At 39.2% G+C, this 18,435-nt stretch overlaps 2 protein-coding genes and 1 long non-coding RNA gene across 3 annotated transcripts; 1 reads left to right on the forward strand and 2 right to left on the reverse strand.

Moving 5' to 3' along the window:
• Nucleotides 1-2,175: 2,175 nt before the first annotated feature.
• LOC129758628 (pescadillo homolog) lies at nucleotides 2,176-3,473 on the reverse strand. Its single transcript, XM_055756167.1, has 3 exons — nucleotides 3,399-3,473; nucleotides 3,156-3,274; nucleotides 2,176-2,935 (listed from the first exon to the last, which is right to left on the reverse strand). Exons 1-3 carry the CDS (start codon nucleotides 3,471-3,473, stop codon nucleotides 2,176-2,178), a joined length of 954 nt encoding a protein of 317 aa, XP_055612142.1.
• A 6,477-nt stretch (nucleotides 3,474-9,950) lies between these two features.
• Nucleotides 9,951-10,474, reverse strand: LOC129751679 (uncharacterized). The gene is made up of 3 exons (XR_008738777.1): nucleotides 10,286-10,474; nucleotides 10,119-10,220; nucleotides 9,951-10,062 (listed from the first exon to the last, which is right to left on the reverse strand). It is a non-coding gene; the product is annotated as an uncharacterized LOC129751679 (long non-coding RNA).
• A 5,809-nt stretch (nucleotides 10,475-16,283) lies between these two features.
• Nucleotides 16,284-17,654, forward strand: LOC129758636 (uncharacterized). Its single transcript, XM_055756183.1, has one exon. It carries the CDS (start codon nucleotides 16,284-16,286, stop codon nucleotides 17,652-17,654), a length of 1,371 nt encoding a protein of 456 aa, XP_055612158.1.
• Nucleotides 17,655-18,435: the final 781 nt, after the last annotated feature.

The raw sequence follows: 18,435 nt of genomic DNA on the forward strand, positions 1-18,435 counted from the left end.
TTGTTGAATTTACTAAAAAAAAAATCAAATTGTGTAATGATTTGTTTTAATTTCTGATCTGAATCGGATATTTCATAATTTTTTTCAAGGAAATTAATAAAGGTAGAAGTTTCTTCTATCTTTTCTTGGTTTTGTTTGGATAATGGAAAAATTTTGATCTGATTTGACCGGATAATACCCGGATTTGTATTTGAAAATTTCAAATGGAATGCACGGTTTTTCACCAGTTTTTGAAAAAAATGGCCAGCCTCGAAAACGTACTGAAAAGTTCTGGAAAGCATAACATAAAATTTCATTGTTTTTCACACCACTCGCACTTGATTCATTAAGACAAGCACGTACATTGAATCGCTTGATTAGATAATTATTTTTACTTTGTTGAAAAAGAAATTCATTTCAATATGAATTAAAACCTCATAAAATCTGCCAGCCTAACTCTTCATGCCTATCCTTGGCGCTCATTCTTATTTATTATGAAAATAAAACAATTCCTACGGTAACTATGGCAACTATGGTAACGCACTATGAGAGATTGTCATACATGCAAGCGGACAAACTGATATTAATTGGAGTTTTAATTTTAACAACGCTTTTGTTTGTACCTACTTCGAAATTATCGACGACGTCCGATGAGTTTTAATAATAATCAATAATAAATTTACTAGTTGTATATACGTTTCGAGTTACTCGAAGAGTAGCTTTTGTTTGATTTATATTAAAATTCACCGAAAAATTTCGAAAAATAAACATGTATTGAAATGTTTTCAACAATTTGACTGTCATTTCTTTTGGATACCTAGTTTAAAAGTCAAAGACGGGTGACCTGGAAATCTGGAAGACTGATCTGATCGTTTCATAATTACTTTTCATAGAGGATAGGTCCAAAAAACTATGACTGGTGAGATTCTAAAAAAGCTTCAAATCTGGAGATCGGAACTGAACTTTCTAGAACTTGTTAAATATCCACGCAAAACATGAAAAAAAAACCAGCTGGACCTAAATGATTCATTTTCTTATGATTTCCTTCATTTTCTCATACTTTATATTCTTATTAGTGACTCTGAAGCATCTCAACACTGTATTTCCATAGAGATTCACGTTTACATCAATGCATTGTGCGTAGAAGTTGTTTTGTAATCAGTGATCATAAATTTGCCTTGTTACTTTTTTATCAAACATATATATCTTTGAAATTTTTCCTCATTTTTCAATATCTTAAGAATGGAAGAGTTCTGGAATACGAGCTTTTTACAAAGTCTTTCTTATAAAAATTTAATTCGATTTTTTTTCCGATTTTTGTCCGCGTGAGTTCTTATAGTACAACACAGTGCCATGTTTTGTTGATTTTTCTGTGTTTTCTCTGTTACTTTGATCATGAGGTTTGACCGCTCTGAGCGCTAGTGGCGACTCCACTCGGAAAATTAGCTTTTTCCATCGATCCATTGTGAACTGGAAACTTTAGAGCAAACAGAATGGTAAAATCTTTCCAGCCTGAGCAAGTCAAAAGCAGGCGTTGATTTTTCCATATTTATCACGAGTTTGGGTTAGCGTTAGTTTGATTTGTTTACCGTAAAACAAAGTTTATGTTATTCTAAAGTTCTTTTGCAAGTATTTGTAAACCACTGCCTGAGGAATATCAATATCATATCAATGGTGGCCTGACAACTGGATCTCAAATATTTAAGGAACGTCATCGCCGGTGTCATCAAAGGGCGCTAGAAATCGAGATTCGGGAACGTAAGTGGAGATGGATTGGGCACACGCTGCGAAAAGATGAGAACGAGATTTGCAAAGAAACGCTTGAATGGAATCCAGGAGGACATCGAACAGACCCAGAAACTCGTGGCGGCGAAGCCAAGCCGCCGAAATACGAACTGTCAACGAGAGTCTTGACTGGGACCAGTTGAAGACGCTGGCTCCGAATCGTCAACAGTGGACGGCCCTATGCACCGGAGGATCGGCGCGGGAACATTAAGTAAGTAATTAAGTTCTTTTGCAACATTACAATGAGAAATTGATTATGTCAAGATCAAGATCCGAAAATGAGATCAGGGTCCACGGTCAGGACCACAATTCCAAATTCAGGGTTTTTTTTTTCAATCTAAATATATTTTCAAAAATGTACAATTTTTACAATATTAAAGTATAAAAATAATTAAATTTACAAACAAAATGTTACACAGGTTTACTTTTTTGCACAGTAGCTGCTATCCTTCGGGTCTTGCGTACACTGGGTTCTATAGGGTTCATTTCTGGAATCAATGCCACCACTGCTGGGACCGATGTTTCTTTATTTTTTGGTTTTACTTTTTTCCTTATTTCTTTATCAGAAGCAAAACTGGGGCTGGAAATTGCTCGTTTCAAATTTATCTTTTCCAGATTGATTTTATCGTCGTCGTCATCATCATCGTTTTCGTCATCTTCACTGGCGTCGTCTTCGTTATCATCATCGTCACTAGTATCGTTGTCATCATCGTTTTCGAACTTGTTTTCGTCGTCGTCTTCTCCATTGTCGTCCAATATTTCTCTGATTTCTTCTTCGCTGTTTATTGTTTCTGTCAACGCTTTCAGTTTTGTGGCAGCCGATGCCTGAACAATCCCACTGAGTATGGCTGGCGATATGCGTTTAGATCTATTGGTCGATTTCAACGGCAACGTTGTATTGTTTGTAGTAAGATTCGCGATTTTTGAGGCAGCTCCGTTTGTCGCGTTTACTTGGCTTGGCACTTGGCTGTATGATGCACTTGTTTCAGATGACTTTTCAGGCAATTGACGGCTTATCAGTTTTGGACACTCTGCTTTAAAATGATCTTCGCTCTGGCAAACAAAACACCGATTTTTCACACCGTCATAGAATAGTCTGACCTTGAAATGGGCGATGAAAAGATTCGCTGGCAGTTCCTTGGCGATTTCCAAGTGAACGCCACGAATGCCGCTAAATACGGGGAATTCCGAGTTGGGTGCAAATTTTTCTCGCACTTGCTGTTTAACTGTTCCAAATTTTCCTAAAACAGCCGCGATCTCACTGTCATTTACTTCTGGAGGCAAATTGAAGATTCGGACATATCGAGAAACTCTGCTTGCCACGTATAATTTAACCGCAACCTTGGTTCCATATTCATACGAAAGCCATTTTCTTAGTGAAACTATTAAACGTGGTTTCATCGATGAATTTCACAAAAATACAGCGTTCGTATTCATCCTTGTATAATGAATGTACTATCGACGGTTCTATCTTCAACACATTGTTGAAGTTCTTTATCTTCACTCCCGGCTAGCAATGGGGGAGGAAACACAAATAACCAAAACATACAAAAAACTACGCCACAAAACAAAACCAAAACAAATTTGTTGCTTATTTTCTATTTCTAATCATTGTTTGCTTATTTTTTCCAGACCGCATTCTTTCTTTCGATCTCCTTCTTCTTCTTCTTCCGCTCCTCATCATCCTCTTCTTCCTCTTCTTCTTCCATTCTGCTCTACTGTTCTTCTTCCATCCCGCTTCTACTCTACTTCTTCTATTTCGCTCTTGTTCTTCTTTTTCCTTCACTGCTTCTTCTTCTTCTTGCTTGCCTGCTTCTTATTTCTTCTTCTTACTTTGCTGCAGCTTCTTCCTTTTTTCTTCTGACTAGCGCTAGTACTCACATGTTTCTTTTCTTCTTTACCTTTTCCTAACAGCGACCCATGTTGTCATCAGATGACCGAAGCAGGCCTGGGCACCACTGACAGCAGCCGATCGACCAACTTCAGGAAGAAACACGACTCCAGCACCCGAAGGATAACTCTAGCACCAGCAAGCGCGGTTCCGGCTATCATCGGCGTTTAGCTCCCAATAAAAGCCCTTAAATAAATAAACCAGTCAGTAATCTCCGTTTCTGTTCCTCAGTCCATCCGCACTCACCCAATTTGGGGATCTGGGAAATGTTCCTTGCAGCCAATAGTGATCGGAAGTTATTTCTTCCGATGTCCGCTCTCTATAAAAGGAGTCTTCAGTTCGATTGTTTACTATCAAAAATCCAATCAGACTCACCCGTGGAAACGGAACTTTCTTGCCTTGTTCCGTTTAGTTGCCGATCTCGGATCCTTCCGCTCCCTAGCCTTCCCGGAATTCTGCACGAAGCCTCATACGGAACTGTTTATGGAGAGCATTTTGTCTTGATTTGCCCGCTCGAGGATGTTGTGTAGGAATTTACTGACCTGGTTAATCGACTTCTTTTTCGTTCCTCCCGTAACGGTCTTGGAATCAGCAGCGTCTCGTTCTCCAGGGCACCTCGCGGGTGTACCTCCAACGAGATGGTGGAATCAGCAGCAAACTCGCGGTAATTAAGCCGAACGCAATGGCGACTTTTCGATTTCGGTTAGCTTGCTCTTTTCACGTTTGCTTCACACTAATTTTGTTTATGTTTGTCTTCAATGACGATGACGATGATGACAGATACACGCAGATAATAATATAGCAACAAATACGTTAAACAAACTCAAATGCTACACAACCCCATTGTCACGGAAAAATTTTTCATGAGCGACGGCTAGGAGCTCATGAAAAATTTATAAAAAGCTTCTTATATCACAGGAAGCTGACTAGAGACGCACAAGGCAACAAAGATGGAGCAGACCTCCGCACGGACAACAACGTGCACCACAAATCACAAATAACGCAGGCCTATAGCCCGCCAGATCTCAAATGTTATATTATCCTAACATTCCACAACAAAACATAACTATACGCCAACCAGGTTTGGCAAAAAACAGGTCCCTATGTGCGTTTTATCTCTAAGTCTAATTCACGTGACAATGGTATATTAACATCAGATCACAAACCGTTAAAAACAAAAGGCTTAGATCTAACAAATTAAAATAAATTACCAGAAAAAACGTTCAACTTATTGCTAACATTGAACGAATTAAAATCAGACTGTTTTGGTGATGGTTAAAATAGTTACAGTGTGCTGAGTAAGGAAGCATTACCAACCAACCTCGCCATGAGCCCAGAAGAGGAGTTTTACCGCGCTCCCAATTCGCGTTACTTTTGATCGGTGATTTCATGGCGATCCTCAGATTACACTGTAACATATTGACGAAACGACATTAATTTGGGACTAAAATGACATGATTGGGTACGATGACACTAGTACGGTATGCTCACCAGCTGCGCTCGATTTTTCACGATCGGCTAACGGATATTGTCAACAGGATGGTAGTTTCGCTGGTTGTTCATAGCTGTTTTGCACAGTTTGTCTCGTTCTGGCAACGGCGTATCAGCGCGCGGCATAATACGACCAGTTTCTCTCGCTCTGGCAAACGGGAGAGCCTGTGGGCTGTAACGGTAGGTGTCTGGTTTGTCACGATCCAGTAACGGCGTGCAAGCGCGCTTTAGCACGGTAAGTTTCTCTCGATCTTACTAACGGCAAGCCTTCAAATAGGCCTATGGTGGCATTGTTGTCGCAATTCGTGGTCGTTGAGTGTACAACAGTGCACATATTGACACTCAGACGAAAGTTGGCGAGAAATCGCCGAAATGGACTTGATCGGTAGTGTGGTTTGCGTTGTCCAAACGTTGACCTCCTTTTACTGAGGAGCATGTCGAGTAACATCTGTCTCCACTGATCTGCTTCCAGATTTCTCCTACGTTGTCGAGGTTCTCATGCTGCAGTGACTCGTGGAGATGTTGAGCAGCGAATGTTGCGTGCTTCCGCGACGGGGAGGCCTCATCCCTTCGGCGGAGACGCATATCAGCTCTAATCCGGTTCGGTGTCGTTTTAGGTTTCCGCGATGCGTGTTTTGGTGATAACGTACTACCTTTGTTGACTACCTGTGGTAATGGTCATAGCTGGAGTAATACGAGGCGATGGCAAGAAATGAACTTGCTAACTGCACTCGTAGGTGGCACGATTTTTCCCGATCGGCAAACGGTGTTTTGGGAGCATTAAGCGTTGTAGTACACAAATATAGGTAGATCTGTGTCATAGCTGGAATTTCTACCCGATAATCGTAACCAACTTCATAAAGTCGAATAATTATGATGGTAAAAAGAGCTATCTAAGAGAATTTTCCATTGAAAATGAGTTAAATTCTCTGCTTTAATTCAAATTAAGTGCTCAGTCTAAAAAGTTAACTTTAAGTGGGTATTGATGAGCAAAAACAATTATTCAAATCCACAAATAACAAAACTTAGCATATATCACCAAAACAAAACATAAATCTTAAGACTAGATTAAAATCAACAATCTAAAAATCTTAAAATTATTTTGCGGTAGCATAATTTCATGGGTTTTTAAGTTGGGCGCCAATGTTGAAGTTCTTCATCTTCACTCCCGGCTAGCAATGGGGGAGGAAACACAAATAACCAAAACATACAAAAAACTACGCCACAAAACAAAACCAAAACAAATTTGTTGCTTATTTTCTATTTCTAATCATTGTTTGCTTATTTTTTCCAGACCGCATTCTTTCTTTCGATCTCCTTCTTCTTCTTCTTCCGCTCCTCATCATCCTCTTCTTCCTCTTCTTCTTCCATTCTGCTCTACTGTTCTTCTTCCATCCCGCTTCTACTCTACTTCTTCTATTTCGCTCTTGTTCTTCTTTTTCCTTCACTGCTTCTTCTTCTTCTTGCTTGCCTGCTTCTTATTTCTTCTTCTTACTTTGCTGCAGCTTCTTCCTTTTTTCTTCTGACTAGCGCTAGTACTCACATGTTTCTTTTCTTCTTTACCTTTTCCTAACAGCGACCCATGTTGTCATCAGATGACCGAAGCAGGCCTGGGCACCACTGACAGCAGCCGATCGACCAACTTCAGGAAGAAACACGACTCCAGCACCCGAAGGATAACTCTAGCACCAGCAAGCGCGGTTCCGGCTATCATCGGCGTTTAGCTCCCAATAAAAGCCCTTAAATAAATAAACCAGTCAGTAATCTCCGTTTCTGTTCCTCAGTCCATCCGCACTCACCCAATTTGGGGATCTGGGAAATGTTCCTTGCAGCCAATAGTGATCGGAAGTTATTTCTTCCGATGTCCGCTCTCTATAAAAGGAGTCTTCAGTTCGATTGTTTACTATCAAAAATCCAATCAGACTCACCCGTGGAAACGGAACTTTCTTGCCTTGTTCCGTTTAGTTGCCGATCTCGGATCCTTCCGCTCCCTAGCCTTCCCGGAATTCTGCACGAAGCCTCATACGGAACTGTTTATGGAGAGCATTTTGTCTTGATTTGCCCGCTCGAGGATGTTGTGTAGGAATTTACTGACCTGGTTAATCGACTTCTTTTTCGTTCCTCCCGTAACGGTCTTGGAATCAGCAGCGTCTCGTTCTCCAGGGCACCTCGCGGGTGTACCTCCAACGAGATGGTGGAATCAGCAGCAAACTCGCGGTAATTAAGCCGAACGCAATGGCGACTTTTCGATTTCGGTTAGCTTGCTCTTTTCACGTTTGCTTCACACTAATTTTGTTTATGTTTGTCTTCAATGACGATGACGATGATGACAGATACACGCAGATAATAATATAGCAACAAATACGTTAAACAAACTCAAATGCTACACAACCCCATTGTCACGGAAAAATTTTTCATGAGCGACGGCTAGGAGCTCATGAAAAATTTATAAAAAGCTTCTTATATCACAGGAAGCTGACTAGAGACGCACAAGGCAACAAAGATGGAGCAGACCTCCGCACGGACAACAACGTGCACCACAAATCACAAATAACGCAGGCCTATAGCCCGCCAGATCTCAAATGTTATATTATCCTAACATTCCACAACAAAACATAACTATACGCCAACCAGGTTTGGCAAAAAACAGGTCCCTATGTGCGTTTTATCTCTAAGTCTAATTCACGTGACAATGGTATATTAACATCAGATCACAAACCGTTAAAAACAAAAGGCTTAGATCTAACAAATTAAAATAAATTACCAGAAAAAACGTTCAACTTATTGCTAACATTGAACGAATTAAAATCAGACTGTTTTGGTGATGGTTAAAATAGTTACAGTGTGCTGAGTAAGGAAGCATTACCAACCAACCTCGCCATGAGCCCAGAAGAGGAGTTTTACCGCGCTCCCAATTCGCGTTACTTTTGATCGGTGATTTCATGGCGATCCTCAGATTACACTGTAACATATTGACGAAACGACATTAATTTGGGACTAAAATGACATGATTGGGTACGATGACACTAGTACGGTATGCTCACCAGCTGCGCTCGATTTTTCACGATCGGCTAACGGATATTGTCAACAGGATGGTAGTTTCGCTGGTTGTTCATAGCTGTTTTGCACAGTTTGTCTCGTTCTGGCAACGGCGTATCAGCGCGCGGCATAATACGACCAGTTTCTCTCGCTCTGGCAAACGGGAGAGCCTGTGGGCTGTAACGGTAGGTGTCTGGTTTGTCACGATCCAGTAACGGCGTGCAAGCGCGCTTTAGCACGGTAAGTTTCTCTCGATCTTACTAACGGCAAGCCTTCAAATAGGCCTATGGTGGCATTGTTGTCGCAATTCGTGGTCGTTGAGTGTACAACAGTGCACATATTGACACTCAGACGAAAGTTGGCGAGAAATCGCCGAAATGGACTTGATCGGTAGTGTGGTTTGCGTTGTCCAAACGTTGACCTCCTTTTACTGAGGAGCATGTCGAGTAACATCTGTCTCCACTGATCTGCTTCCAGATTTCTCCTACGTTGTCGAGGTTCTCATGCTGCAGTGACTCGTGGAGATGTTGAGCAGCGAATGTTGCGTGCTTCCGCGACGGGGAGGCCTCATCCCTTCGGCGGAGACGCATATCAGCTCTAATCCGGTTCGGTGTCGTTTTAGGTTTCCGCGATGCGTGTTTTGGTGATAACGTACTACCTTTGTTGACTACCTGTGGTAATGGTCATAGCTGGAGTAATACGAGGCGATGGCAAGAAATGAACTTGCTAACTGCACTCGTAGGTGGCACGATTTTTCCCGATCGGCAAACGGTGTTTTGGGAGCATTAAGCGTTGTAGTACACAAATATAGGTAGATCTGTGTCATAGCTGGAATTTCTACCCGATAATCGTAACCAACTTCATAAAGTCGAATAATTATGATGGTAAAAAGAGCTATCTAAGAGAATTTTCCATTGAAAATGAGTTAAATTCTCTGCTTTAATTCAAATTAAGTGCTCAGTCTAAAAAGTTAACTTTAAGTGGGTATTGATGAGCAAAAACAATTATTCAAATCCACAAATAACAAAACTTAGCATATATCACCAAAACAAAACATAAATCTTAAGACTAGATTAAAATCAACAATCTAAAAATCTTAAAATTATTTTGCGGTAGCATAATTTCATGGGTTTTTAAGTTGGGCGCCAATGTTGAAGTTCTTCATCTTCACTCCCGGCTAGCAATGGGGGAGGAAACACAAATAACCAAAACATACAAAAAACTACGCCACAAAACAAAACCAAAACAAATTTGTTGCTTATTTTCTATTTCTAATCATTGTTTGCTTATTTTTTCCAGACCGCATTCTTTCTTTCGATCTCCTTCTTCTTCTTCTTCCGCTCCTCATCATCCTCTTCTTCCTCTTCTTCTTCCATTCTGCTCTACTGTTCTTCTTCCATCCCGCTTCTACTCTACTTCTTCTATTTCGCTCTTGTTCTTCTTTTTCCTTCACTGCTTCTTCTTCTTCTTGCTTGCCTGCTTCTTATTTCTTCTTCTTACTTTGCTGCAGCTTCTTCCTTTTTTCTTCTGACTAGCGCTAGTACTCACATGTTTCTTTTCTTCTTTACCTTTTCCTAACAGCGACCCATGTTGTCATCAGATGACCGAAGCAGGCCTGGGCACCACTGACAGCAGCCGATCGACCAACTTCAGGAAAAAACACGACTCCAGCACCCGAAGGATAACTCTAGCACCAGCAAGCGCGGTTCCGGCTATCATCGGCGTTTAGCTCCCAATAAAAGCCCTTAAATAAATAAACCAGTCAGTAATCTCCGTTTCTGTTCCTCAGTCCATCCGCACTCACCCAATTTGGGGATCTGGGAAATGTTCCTTGCAGCCAATAGTGATCGGAAGTTATTTCTTCCGATGTCCGCTCTCTATAAAAGGAGTCTTCAGTTCGATTGTTTACTATCAAAAATCCAATCAGACTCACCCGTGGAAACGGAACTTTCTTGCCTTGTTCCGTTTAGTTGCCGATCTCGGATCCTTCCGCTCCCTAGCCTTCCCGGAATTCTGCACGAAGCCTCATACGGAACTGTTTATGGAGAGCATTTTGTCTTGATTTGCCCGCTCGAGGATGTTGTGTAGGAATTTACTGACCTGGTTAATCGACTTCTTTTTCGTTCCTCCCGTAACGGTCTTGGAATCAGCAGCGTCTCGTTCTCCAGGGCACCTCGCGGGTGTACCTCCAACGAGATGGTGGAATCAGCAGCAAACTCGCGGTAATTAAGCCGAACGCAATGGCGACTTTTCGATTTCGGTTAGCTTGCTCTTTTCACGTTTGCTTCACACTAATTTTGTTTATGTTTGTCTTCAATGACGATGACGATGATGACAGATACACGCAGATAATAATATAGCAACAAATACGTTAAACAAACTCAAATGCTACAACATTTCCGATAAAACTAAAAACGTCCATAAAAGCCGGAGGTTTAGCAGACGCACCGAATGCAATCTGAACCGTATTTTTCCGCGTTGAATCCATATCGACACTTCGAACCAAAAATCTCATTGATCATGAGCTCATTTCAACACGACTGATCGCACCAACGTCCGAGCGCTAACTGAGGTTCAGAATGGTAGATAATGTGCAACTCGAAAATAAGGAAATGAATTTCTAACACCATTTTCTTAGTCATGATTACCACACAAACTCAAAAAATAATAAATTTTACAAAATTAAAACTTTCAATACAAATTAAATTGAAAGTTTCAAATCAATGCTACTTTCGATAAGTCATTGATAGTTTTTTAAAATCATATTCTTTATTATGAACTAGAAATTTGCTTCAAAAAAATTTCTTAACAGTCTAGTTTTCGAATTAAATAAATATTCCCAAAGCACAATTTAAAAAAAAAAATTGATTCTACACTAAATGTAAGATCAGGTCAAAAATTAACCATCATAAGGTAATTGTTCGGAAAATGATAAAAATTATTATTTATTATTCATCTTGATTTAGTTTTCCTTTCTTAATTCCTTTCTTGAAAGAATGATCGAAAAATTCAGTTGCAGCATTTGAAAAGTGAAATTTTGATTAGGAAAAAATATCCTAAGGAGAATTTATTCAATAGTTGATGATTTAATTTAATTTGATAAAATAAAGAATATATAAAATAGAGAAAAACCTTTTTAAAAAATAAAATTCTTCCAGTTATCAAAATAACAGCTAAAGTTCAATTATCAATGAATGATGGGCAACTGATAAAATAAAAATAAGAACTTCCAAGTTCTGTTGTGAATATTAAAAGCACACAGCAAATTCAAATTTAGTTAACATTGCGCTTTCAAATTTAGTTTTAAATTTGCTATTTTGAATCTTTTTTTAAACCTTTTTTATATTCTTTCAAAGATGATAGAAAGTACTAGCCAGGACTAGCACCCGCAATTTCCGCTCCGAGTCCTCTCGGTAAGCTATTGCACCTTTTTCTAGAAATTTATAATATCTACTGCTTATGTTCTTTCTTTCTTTGATATTTCACACTAGATTTGAACATTTTATTGATGATTTGAAAAATCATGATCAAATCAACATGTTTTTATATAATATAAAAATAAAAAATTAAAAAATCATAAATTGTTATCATCGACTGAAAAAGCCATTGGCTCGAAACAGCCGCATAATTGGTAAAGAATTTAATTATTGAAACTTGGTCATTTTTGTCATTTTCATCATTTTGTCATTTTTGTAACGTTTGTCAGTATTTTTACTTTTGTCATGTTTCCAAACAAAAAAAACTAACGCTTCTAAAGGCCAGAAAATGCATTTTAAAGCTGTGATCCTAAATTCAGCTCAGAATCCCGAAAAAACGCTTCTAAAAGGCCAGAAAATGCATTTTAAAGTTGTGATCCCAAATTAAGTTCAGAATCCCGAAAATAAAAACGCTTCTAAAAGCCAGAAAACGCATTTTAGAGCTGTGATCCTAAATTAAGCTCAGAATCCCGAAAAAACGCCAGAAAACGCATTTTGAAGATGTGATCCCAAATTTTCAATCGCAGGTTTCATAGTTTAAAATTTTAAGCTCTGAATATTTTGTCTCTTTCAATTGAAATATTGAGTCTTGGAAAGCACAGAAGGCAGAAAATATGTTTTTCTTACTAAAATTTAGATTTAATGGCTTATCTTTTCAGAACACAAAAATATAGAATTGAAAAACAAAGACAAATTTATTGAAAATATTTCTAAAAATTTAAACAGTTTAAAATTAAAATTTGGTGAATTTATTTGAAAATTGGATAAAAACTGTGGAACTGTTCTATAAAATTCGGTAAATTTATTTAAAAATTTAATCAAAACTTGAAGATTAAATAGATGAGTTTTTCAGCATTTCAGAAGATGTTTTTTAATAATCACGTCTTACTGGTATAAAAACTTATTTATATAGTTTAATTGATAGCTCAAGGGAACCACATTTTGGTGCTTATTTTTCAATGTTTGATTGGGTAGATTTTTTGCTCCTGCTTTTGGTGATATGGAATTTTAAAATGTATCAGTTTTAAGTGAAATCATCATAGTTAACTGATTAACTAACAATCCTACACTTAAGAAAAAAACTGATTCTGATTTTGTTTATTATACTTCATTCAATTAAGAAGGGGAGAGTTGGTTATCGTGGGCCATGAGGAAACGTGGACCACCTCTCATATCTGGGATGTGTTTTTAGATAAAAATCTCAATCCAACTGTCATCACATTATTACCCGCCCCCCTTACCCGCAAATTGCATCGCTAGGAAATTAAATGTTCATAATAAAAATATGCTCATATGCTTATGATCTTTATTTTGTCATTATCGTTCACATGCAAAAGGAATTTTTCAAAAAATATCAATTTGTCACTCAAACGCAACCAATTTGCATATCATAGTTTGTGAAGTATCGTGGGCCACCTATATTTTGGTGTTTTTATACGTATTCATAACTTAGAATACATTTTTCCTATCAATGAAGTTTTCTTATGCCAAATAAAAAGTTATAAAAAATATTCTATCAATTTTAGTGAATGCGATAAAGACGAACTTAAATCCTATATTAGGAATTTTTCCAAAACGAACGTGAGCCAGATTTTTTTAATCACAATACACAACTCTCTTTTTTGTTTTCTCACCTGAAATTATGCTTTAGTATAACTAAATGAATAATGAAATATCAGTTTTGGGTGAACTCATAAAATTCGCATGTTATTTGGTCGTTTTGAATTTGACAGCCCACAATTACCCAGCTTTTTTCAAAATAAAAAAATACTTATTTTCAAAACAGTCAGAACTCGTTGCCATGGACCGAGCGAATTTTAGGAATTATATTCGTCAAGTTATATCGTGAAACGGAATACTATGTGCATAAAATACAAAGCGTACGAACTTCCAGCTAGCATGTTTTAAATGCTAAAACCGCCAACCTCTAGAAGAAGAACTAAATATGCCTCGACCGAGATTCGATCTCATGACCTCTGGCCTAGAAGACATACGCTGTAACCTCTATGCCAAGGCCGCTCGTTTAAATGTTTAGTTGTATGTGAGGTAGACTGATTAAGTTTATACACATGCGTGATCCATGGTTTTCGTATAAACAATTAGTGGTTCCATTTTAGCTATAACAATTAGAGAAAAAAAAATATTTCCAGGATTGAAAAAAATAAAAGATTTTCATCAAGTTAATTCCAATAATGTTTGTACTAAACAAGCGCTGAAAAGACTCAACATTCTTCATCATAACGATTAATTCCCTAGCACCCCACATCTGGGATAAGATAAATCAACATAAGAAACGGCATCTTCATAAAGCCATTCATCCAAAATACGATCCACCCATCGAGAAAGCCAAGGATTCAAGAAACTCTGTTCCGGATAGTCCGTTCTAATGAAATTGTTCGCTTTTTGGACCTTTTCCCCCTTCTCCATTCCATTATTGCGGGTTCCAGGGATTCCTCAGCCAAGGGTTCTGTTGGGAGCTGAAATACAAAGCCAGATAAGAAGCTGAGGACGGGAGACATTTATGGATGCTGCTGTCGAATGAATCACACTCACCGTGATGTCTCTAGGAATAGGAATGGACAGCCAGCCCGAGATGGTCGGACGGATTCGATGCTGGCTTTCTGTCGTCTCATCTCTGGGAGAAAACCCATGTCCGTGTCCGGGGTGACATTGCATGCATAATTTCTCCGATATGGTTAATGATGATGATGATGCCTTCGCAGCACCATGCTCGAGACTGTTCTTCGACAAGCATAACTTCAATTTGCTTCCGTTTTTGACACCAAACCATCCACCAGCAACCAGCAACCGGGCAGAGAGATTGTCTATGGGAAATATTCTGCGAAGATACCTACATATCCGTATATATATAGGAGTAGCAAGCTGCGGAGAGTGATTATGCCACACGCTCGAAGTAGGCAGGCGGTGGCGTTCGGGATAAGCAAATGTCCCATGGCAACCATGATCCGGAGATTCGATTCCGGCTGGCGAATGAGCTCCACTTGTCTGTGCTGAACTGTTGTGATATCGCGTAGCAACCACCGAGGCTTGGCAGGCCATGGACGGGAAAAATGGATCCGGATCTGGCCAACCTCAAGCAGCACCGGTGATGTGGCACGAAATTGTGAAGAATTAAGAGACTTGGGTCATTTAACCTAATTAGCCTGATTATCATAATGTGTCGTGTCGAGCAAGTCAGAGTGAGGCGAGAGAAAGAGCTGTCAGGTTCGAGCATTTTGAGTGATACTAATCGTAATCATGTCTCGATTGAACTTCTTGGTGCTGGAATGGAAGCGGTTTTTTGTGCTGGCATTCGAAATGAACCTTAGTCAAAATTAAAACTGCAAGACTGAAAAGAATCAACATAATGACGGTTGTTTTTTTTTTTCGTTTTTAAAATAGACTAAATTGATTACCTACATGTTTAAAATATCAGTTACATTATCTGATAGCTGAAACGATCACAATTCACAGTGCAACACCAAAATGGGGAACAACGTAGGATAATATGGAATAAGAGTTTATCAAAATCATTGTTCTCAGAAAAATTTTATTTTTGAATATACATCAATTGAAAAGTGAAATGCCTGGTAATGTGATTAGCGGTTCTATCCGATAGTAAAGCAGAATCAACCTGCCATGTTGATCGATCCAACAAAGTTTCTTCCCGGAAGATTCTCTGGCAGAATTTATAGTTTGCAGTAAACCGAAGCTAAGTACTTTTTTATATAATTGTTTTGTAATCCAGGATGAGTATATTCCAATCAGTGTTTTTGTAACGGATTGCAAGAAAACAATGCGAAACTTGTAATTATGACTTGAAGACTTTGCATAGTCTTAATACAAGTTCAAGCTATCACTTCAAGCGATCAAAAAATGCGCAGTTTTTCCCATTATATGCATTATATTCCCAAAATGCATAGTTTTGGAAAGGAGTAATACTCATAAAAAATTCACTTGGTGTCCAAAAATACTGAAGTTAGACGCTATACGCTGCACATAAGGATATATATTTTTTGAATTTTTTATGATTATGACCACACAAAATTAAACAAAAGTGATGTAAAACCGTACTTTTCATACAAAGAACCGTTAAAACTGTTTAAGTCACACCAGATAATTTAGCAAAAGAGGGTTTGGCACATTTTTGCATTTTCAGATTTTCAAAATACGAAATACAGAACTTTTGACGAATTTTCAAAGTTAGCTGTTTTTTGAACTTTTTGTCAATTGGCAATATCAGGGGTTTTCTTACACCTCAATTCAACTTTGCACCATTTCTAGTGGTGTAATTACATAAACGTTGCGGTACTTTACAAAAATATGAAAAATAAAAATGCAGTTCCAATCAAGCACTCGAGCTATTCGGTACTTTTATATTGCGCTTTAAATAATCAAGTGATTATTATTGCAAACTATTTATTCGCTTAACAAAATATAAGAATAACTTCGGTGAAGTGATCATCTAAGTTTTTCACATAGTTTTAAGACAAACATTCGCGAAATTTTGTGAATAACATTGGTAAAACACGAGGAGTGATTTTTCCAGTTGTCAGCCATTGTTCTAAATCGTGACCCGAAAACTAGGTGCTTGTGAAATAGTTGTTAACCAAATCAGCACCATGGAGGGTCCACCTCCGGACGATCCGCCCAATTTAGGTGAAAAACGACTTCCGGTTTACATGACCACTCGGCATAATGACGGTGTTTTACGTGTCCTGCAATTACGCGCAAAAGGAAATGACCTTGACTCTCCTAACCCACAAACAGATGAGCCTCGTCTGCCCTCTAATCCATTTGTTATTGCACGATCGATTGAGGCAGCAATTGGGTACGAAAATCGAAAACTAGTAACAGCCACAAAAGAAGCTCGAGGAACACGTTATGTTCTTCGAACGCAGTCGCCTATCATTTACAAAGCTCTAATCTGTATGACTCATCTTATTGATGAGAGCAAAACCCAGGTTGAAGTCATTGACCACCCAAGATATAATTTCACCAAGGGCGTAGTCTTTGACCAGGACACAATAAACGTTTCGGATGAGGATTTACTTGAGGAGCTGAGGGAACAAGGCGTAACTTTAGTTAGACGGATCACCAAGAAAATCAGCGAAAAAGAAACTAAAAATACACCGCTTGTTGTATTAACATTCAGAGGAACGGTACGTCCGAACTTCATTTACTTTGGGATGATACGCACTAATGTAAGACCCTACTACGACAGTGTTCTGATTTGCCGAAAATGCTCCGCTTATGGACATTCTATCAAGAATTGTTCCAATGAAGCGGTCTGCCTAACTTGCTCACAAACGCACACCATACCCGAAAACCAGCCATGTAAAAACTCCCCATTCTGTCGGCACTGCGAAGGGCCTCACTCACCGGTCAGTAAAGACTGTCCGATCTTCCGCAGGGAAGAGGCGGTGATCCGACTTAAAACCGACAGGGGTATAACTTTCAATGAAGCTAGAAAAGAAATTGAAGAAACCACAAAAAACGCTAGCTACTCCAGCAAAGTACAAAATCGACTTTCCGAGTTTTCTGATAAGGACAGAGAAATAAAACTACTACGAGAGGAACTGGCAAAACTTCGAAACCAGATGAAGGACTATGTGTCTCTAAAGAACGAACTCGAAGAACTGAAGTCCTCTATCCAAAATGTGACAAAATCGAACTCGAAAAATCTCCAGCCTGAAAAATCGATCCAAACTAATTTACCTCAAACAAACTATGCTGAAGTAAGTACCAAGGCAAGACTCTCTCGTAAAGATTCCGGCACAAACAACAACAACAAGCCAAGCAACTCCACAAAATCAACCACTCAACAACCTTCCTCGAACACTACCAAGAACTATAGCTGCAGTGTAAGCCGGAAAAGAATTCTGGATATCTCTCCCCCTACAACAGAAACCAAGAAGCTGATCAAATGCCCTGAACCGAGCCATGAAATCGTTGTTTCAACAGAAATTGAAATGCTCGATGATAGCGAATAAATAAAATAGCAAAATGTCTAAACAAAACTCCGAACTAAACCGCAACTACAAACACAAACCAAAAAGATCGCAGCACTATGAATCATCAACACAACCACTGTCATTAAATCCTGCCGACTTCAACTACAACACTCATCTTCTTCAAAAACGACAAGCACCAAATACAACTCTAACCATGCAACCAGAAACTCAGCAGAGCAACAAACTTCAGGGTGACCACGAGAGAGACGTAACACCCCCCCCCCCCCCCCCGCACAGCCTTTCACAGGCCCCACTGTTGATCCTTGGGACTTCAGTGGCCGCTAGTGATTGGCAACCGGGGGGTACACAGGTTTGTACCCCCACTTATGTAAACCGAACAGACTCTATCGTTGAACCAATTCCAGCTACAAACACAATCGCTCCACTGGGAGAACACGGAACTGCATCGATTCCAAAAACAGAATTTTCAACAATCCAGCTTAGTACATACGTACCGGATAACTACTCAAGAAGCAGCACAACCCCCCCGCACAGCCTCTCACAGGCCCCACCGTTGATCCTCGGGACTTCGGTGGCCGCTAGTGATTGGCAACCGGGGAGTACACAGGTCTGTACCCCGACAATAATAAACACAGCAGCCCATATTGCCAAAAGTATCCCTTTAGTCGCCACAGGAACGTCTGCGTCATCGTTCAAAAGATCAACTTTCCACCATAACCCAAACCATTCTACACATCAAAATACAACGGAACATCTGTCCAGCCTAAAATCATCATCACAGATTGAGCTCTGCTCAACT

Source organism: Uranotaenia lowii, chromosome 3 (genome assembly GCF_029784155.1).
Source record: "Uranotaenia lowii strain MFRU-FL chromosome 3, ASM2978415v1, whole genome shotgun sequence".
Taxonomy (NCBI): Eukaryota; Metazoa; Arthropoda; class Insecta; order Diptera; family Culicidae; genus Uranotaenia; species Uranotaenia lowii.

What these genes read in the sequence shown, in the direction of transcription:
- LOC129758628 (XM_055756167.1), bottom strand. Translation starts at nt 3,473, where the DNA reads ATGGAAGAAGAAGAGGAAGAAGAGGATGATGAGGAGCGGAAGAAGAAG. An exon ending in AGATCGAAAGAAAGAATGCG is followed by an intron (nt 3,275 to 3,398) that starts GTCTGGAAAAAA and finishes CCCCATTGCTAG; the next exon opens with CCGGGAGTGAAGATAAAGAA. An exon ending in AAATTCATCGATGAAACCAC is followed by an intron (nt 2,936 to 3,155) that starts GTTTAATAGTTT and finishes CCCCGTATTTAG; the next exon opens with CGGCATTCGTGGCGTTCACT.
- LOC129758636 (XM_055756183.1), top strand. Translation starts at nt 16,284, where the DNA reads ATGGAGGGTCCACCTCCGGACGATCCGCCCAATTTAGGTGAAAAACGA.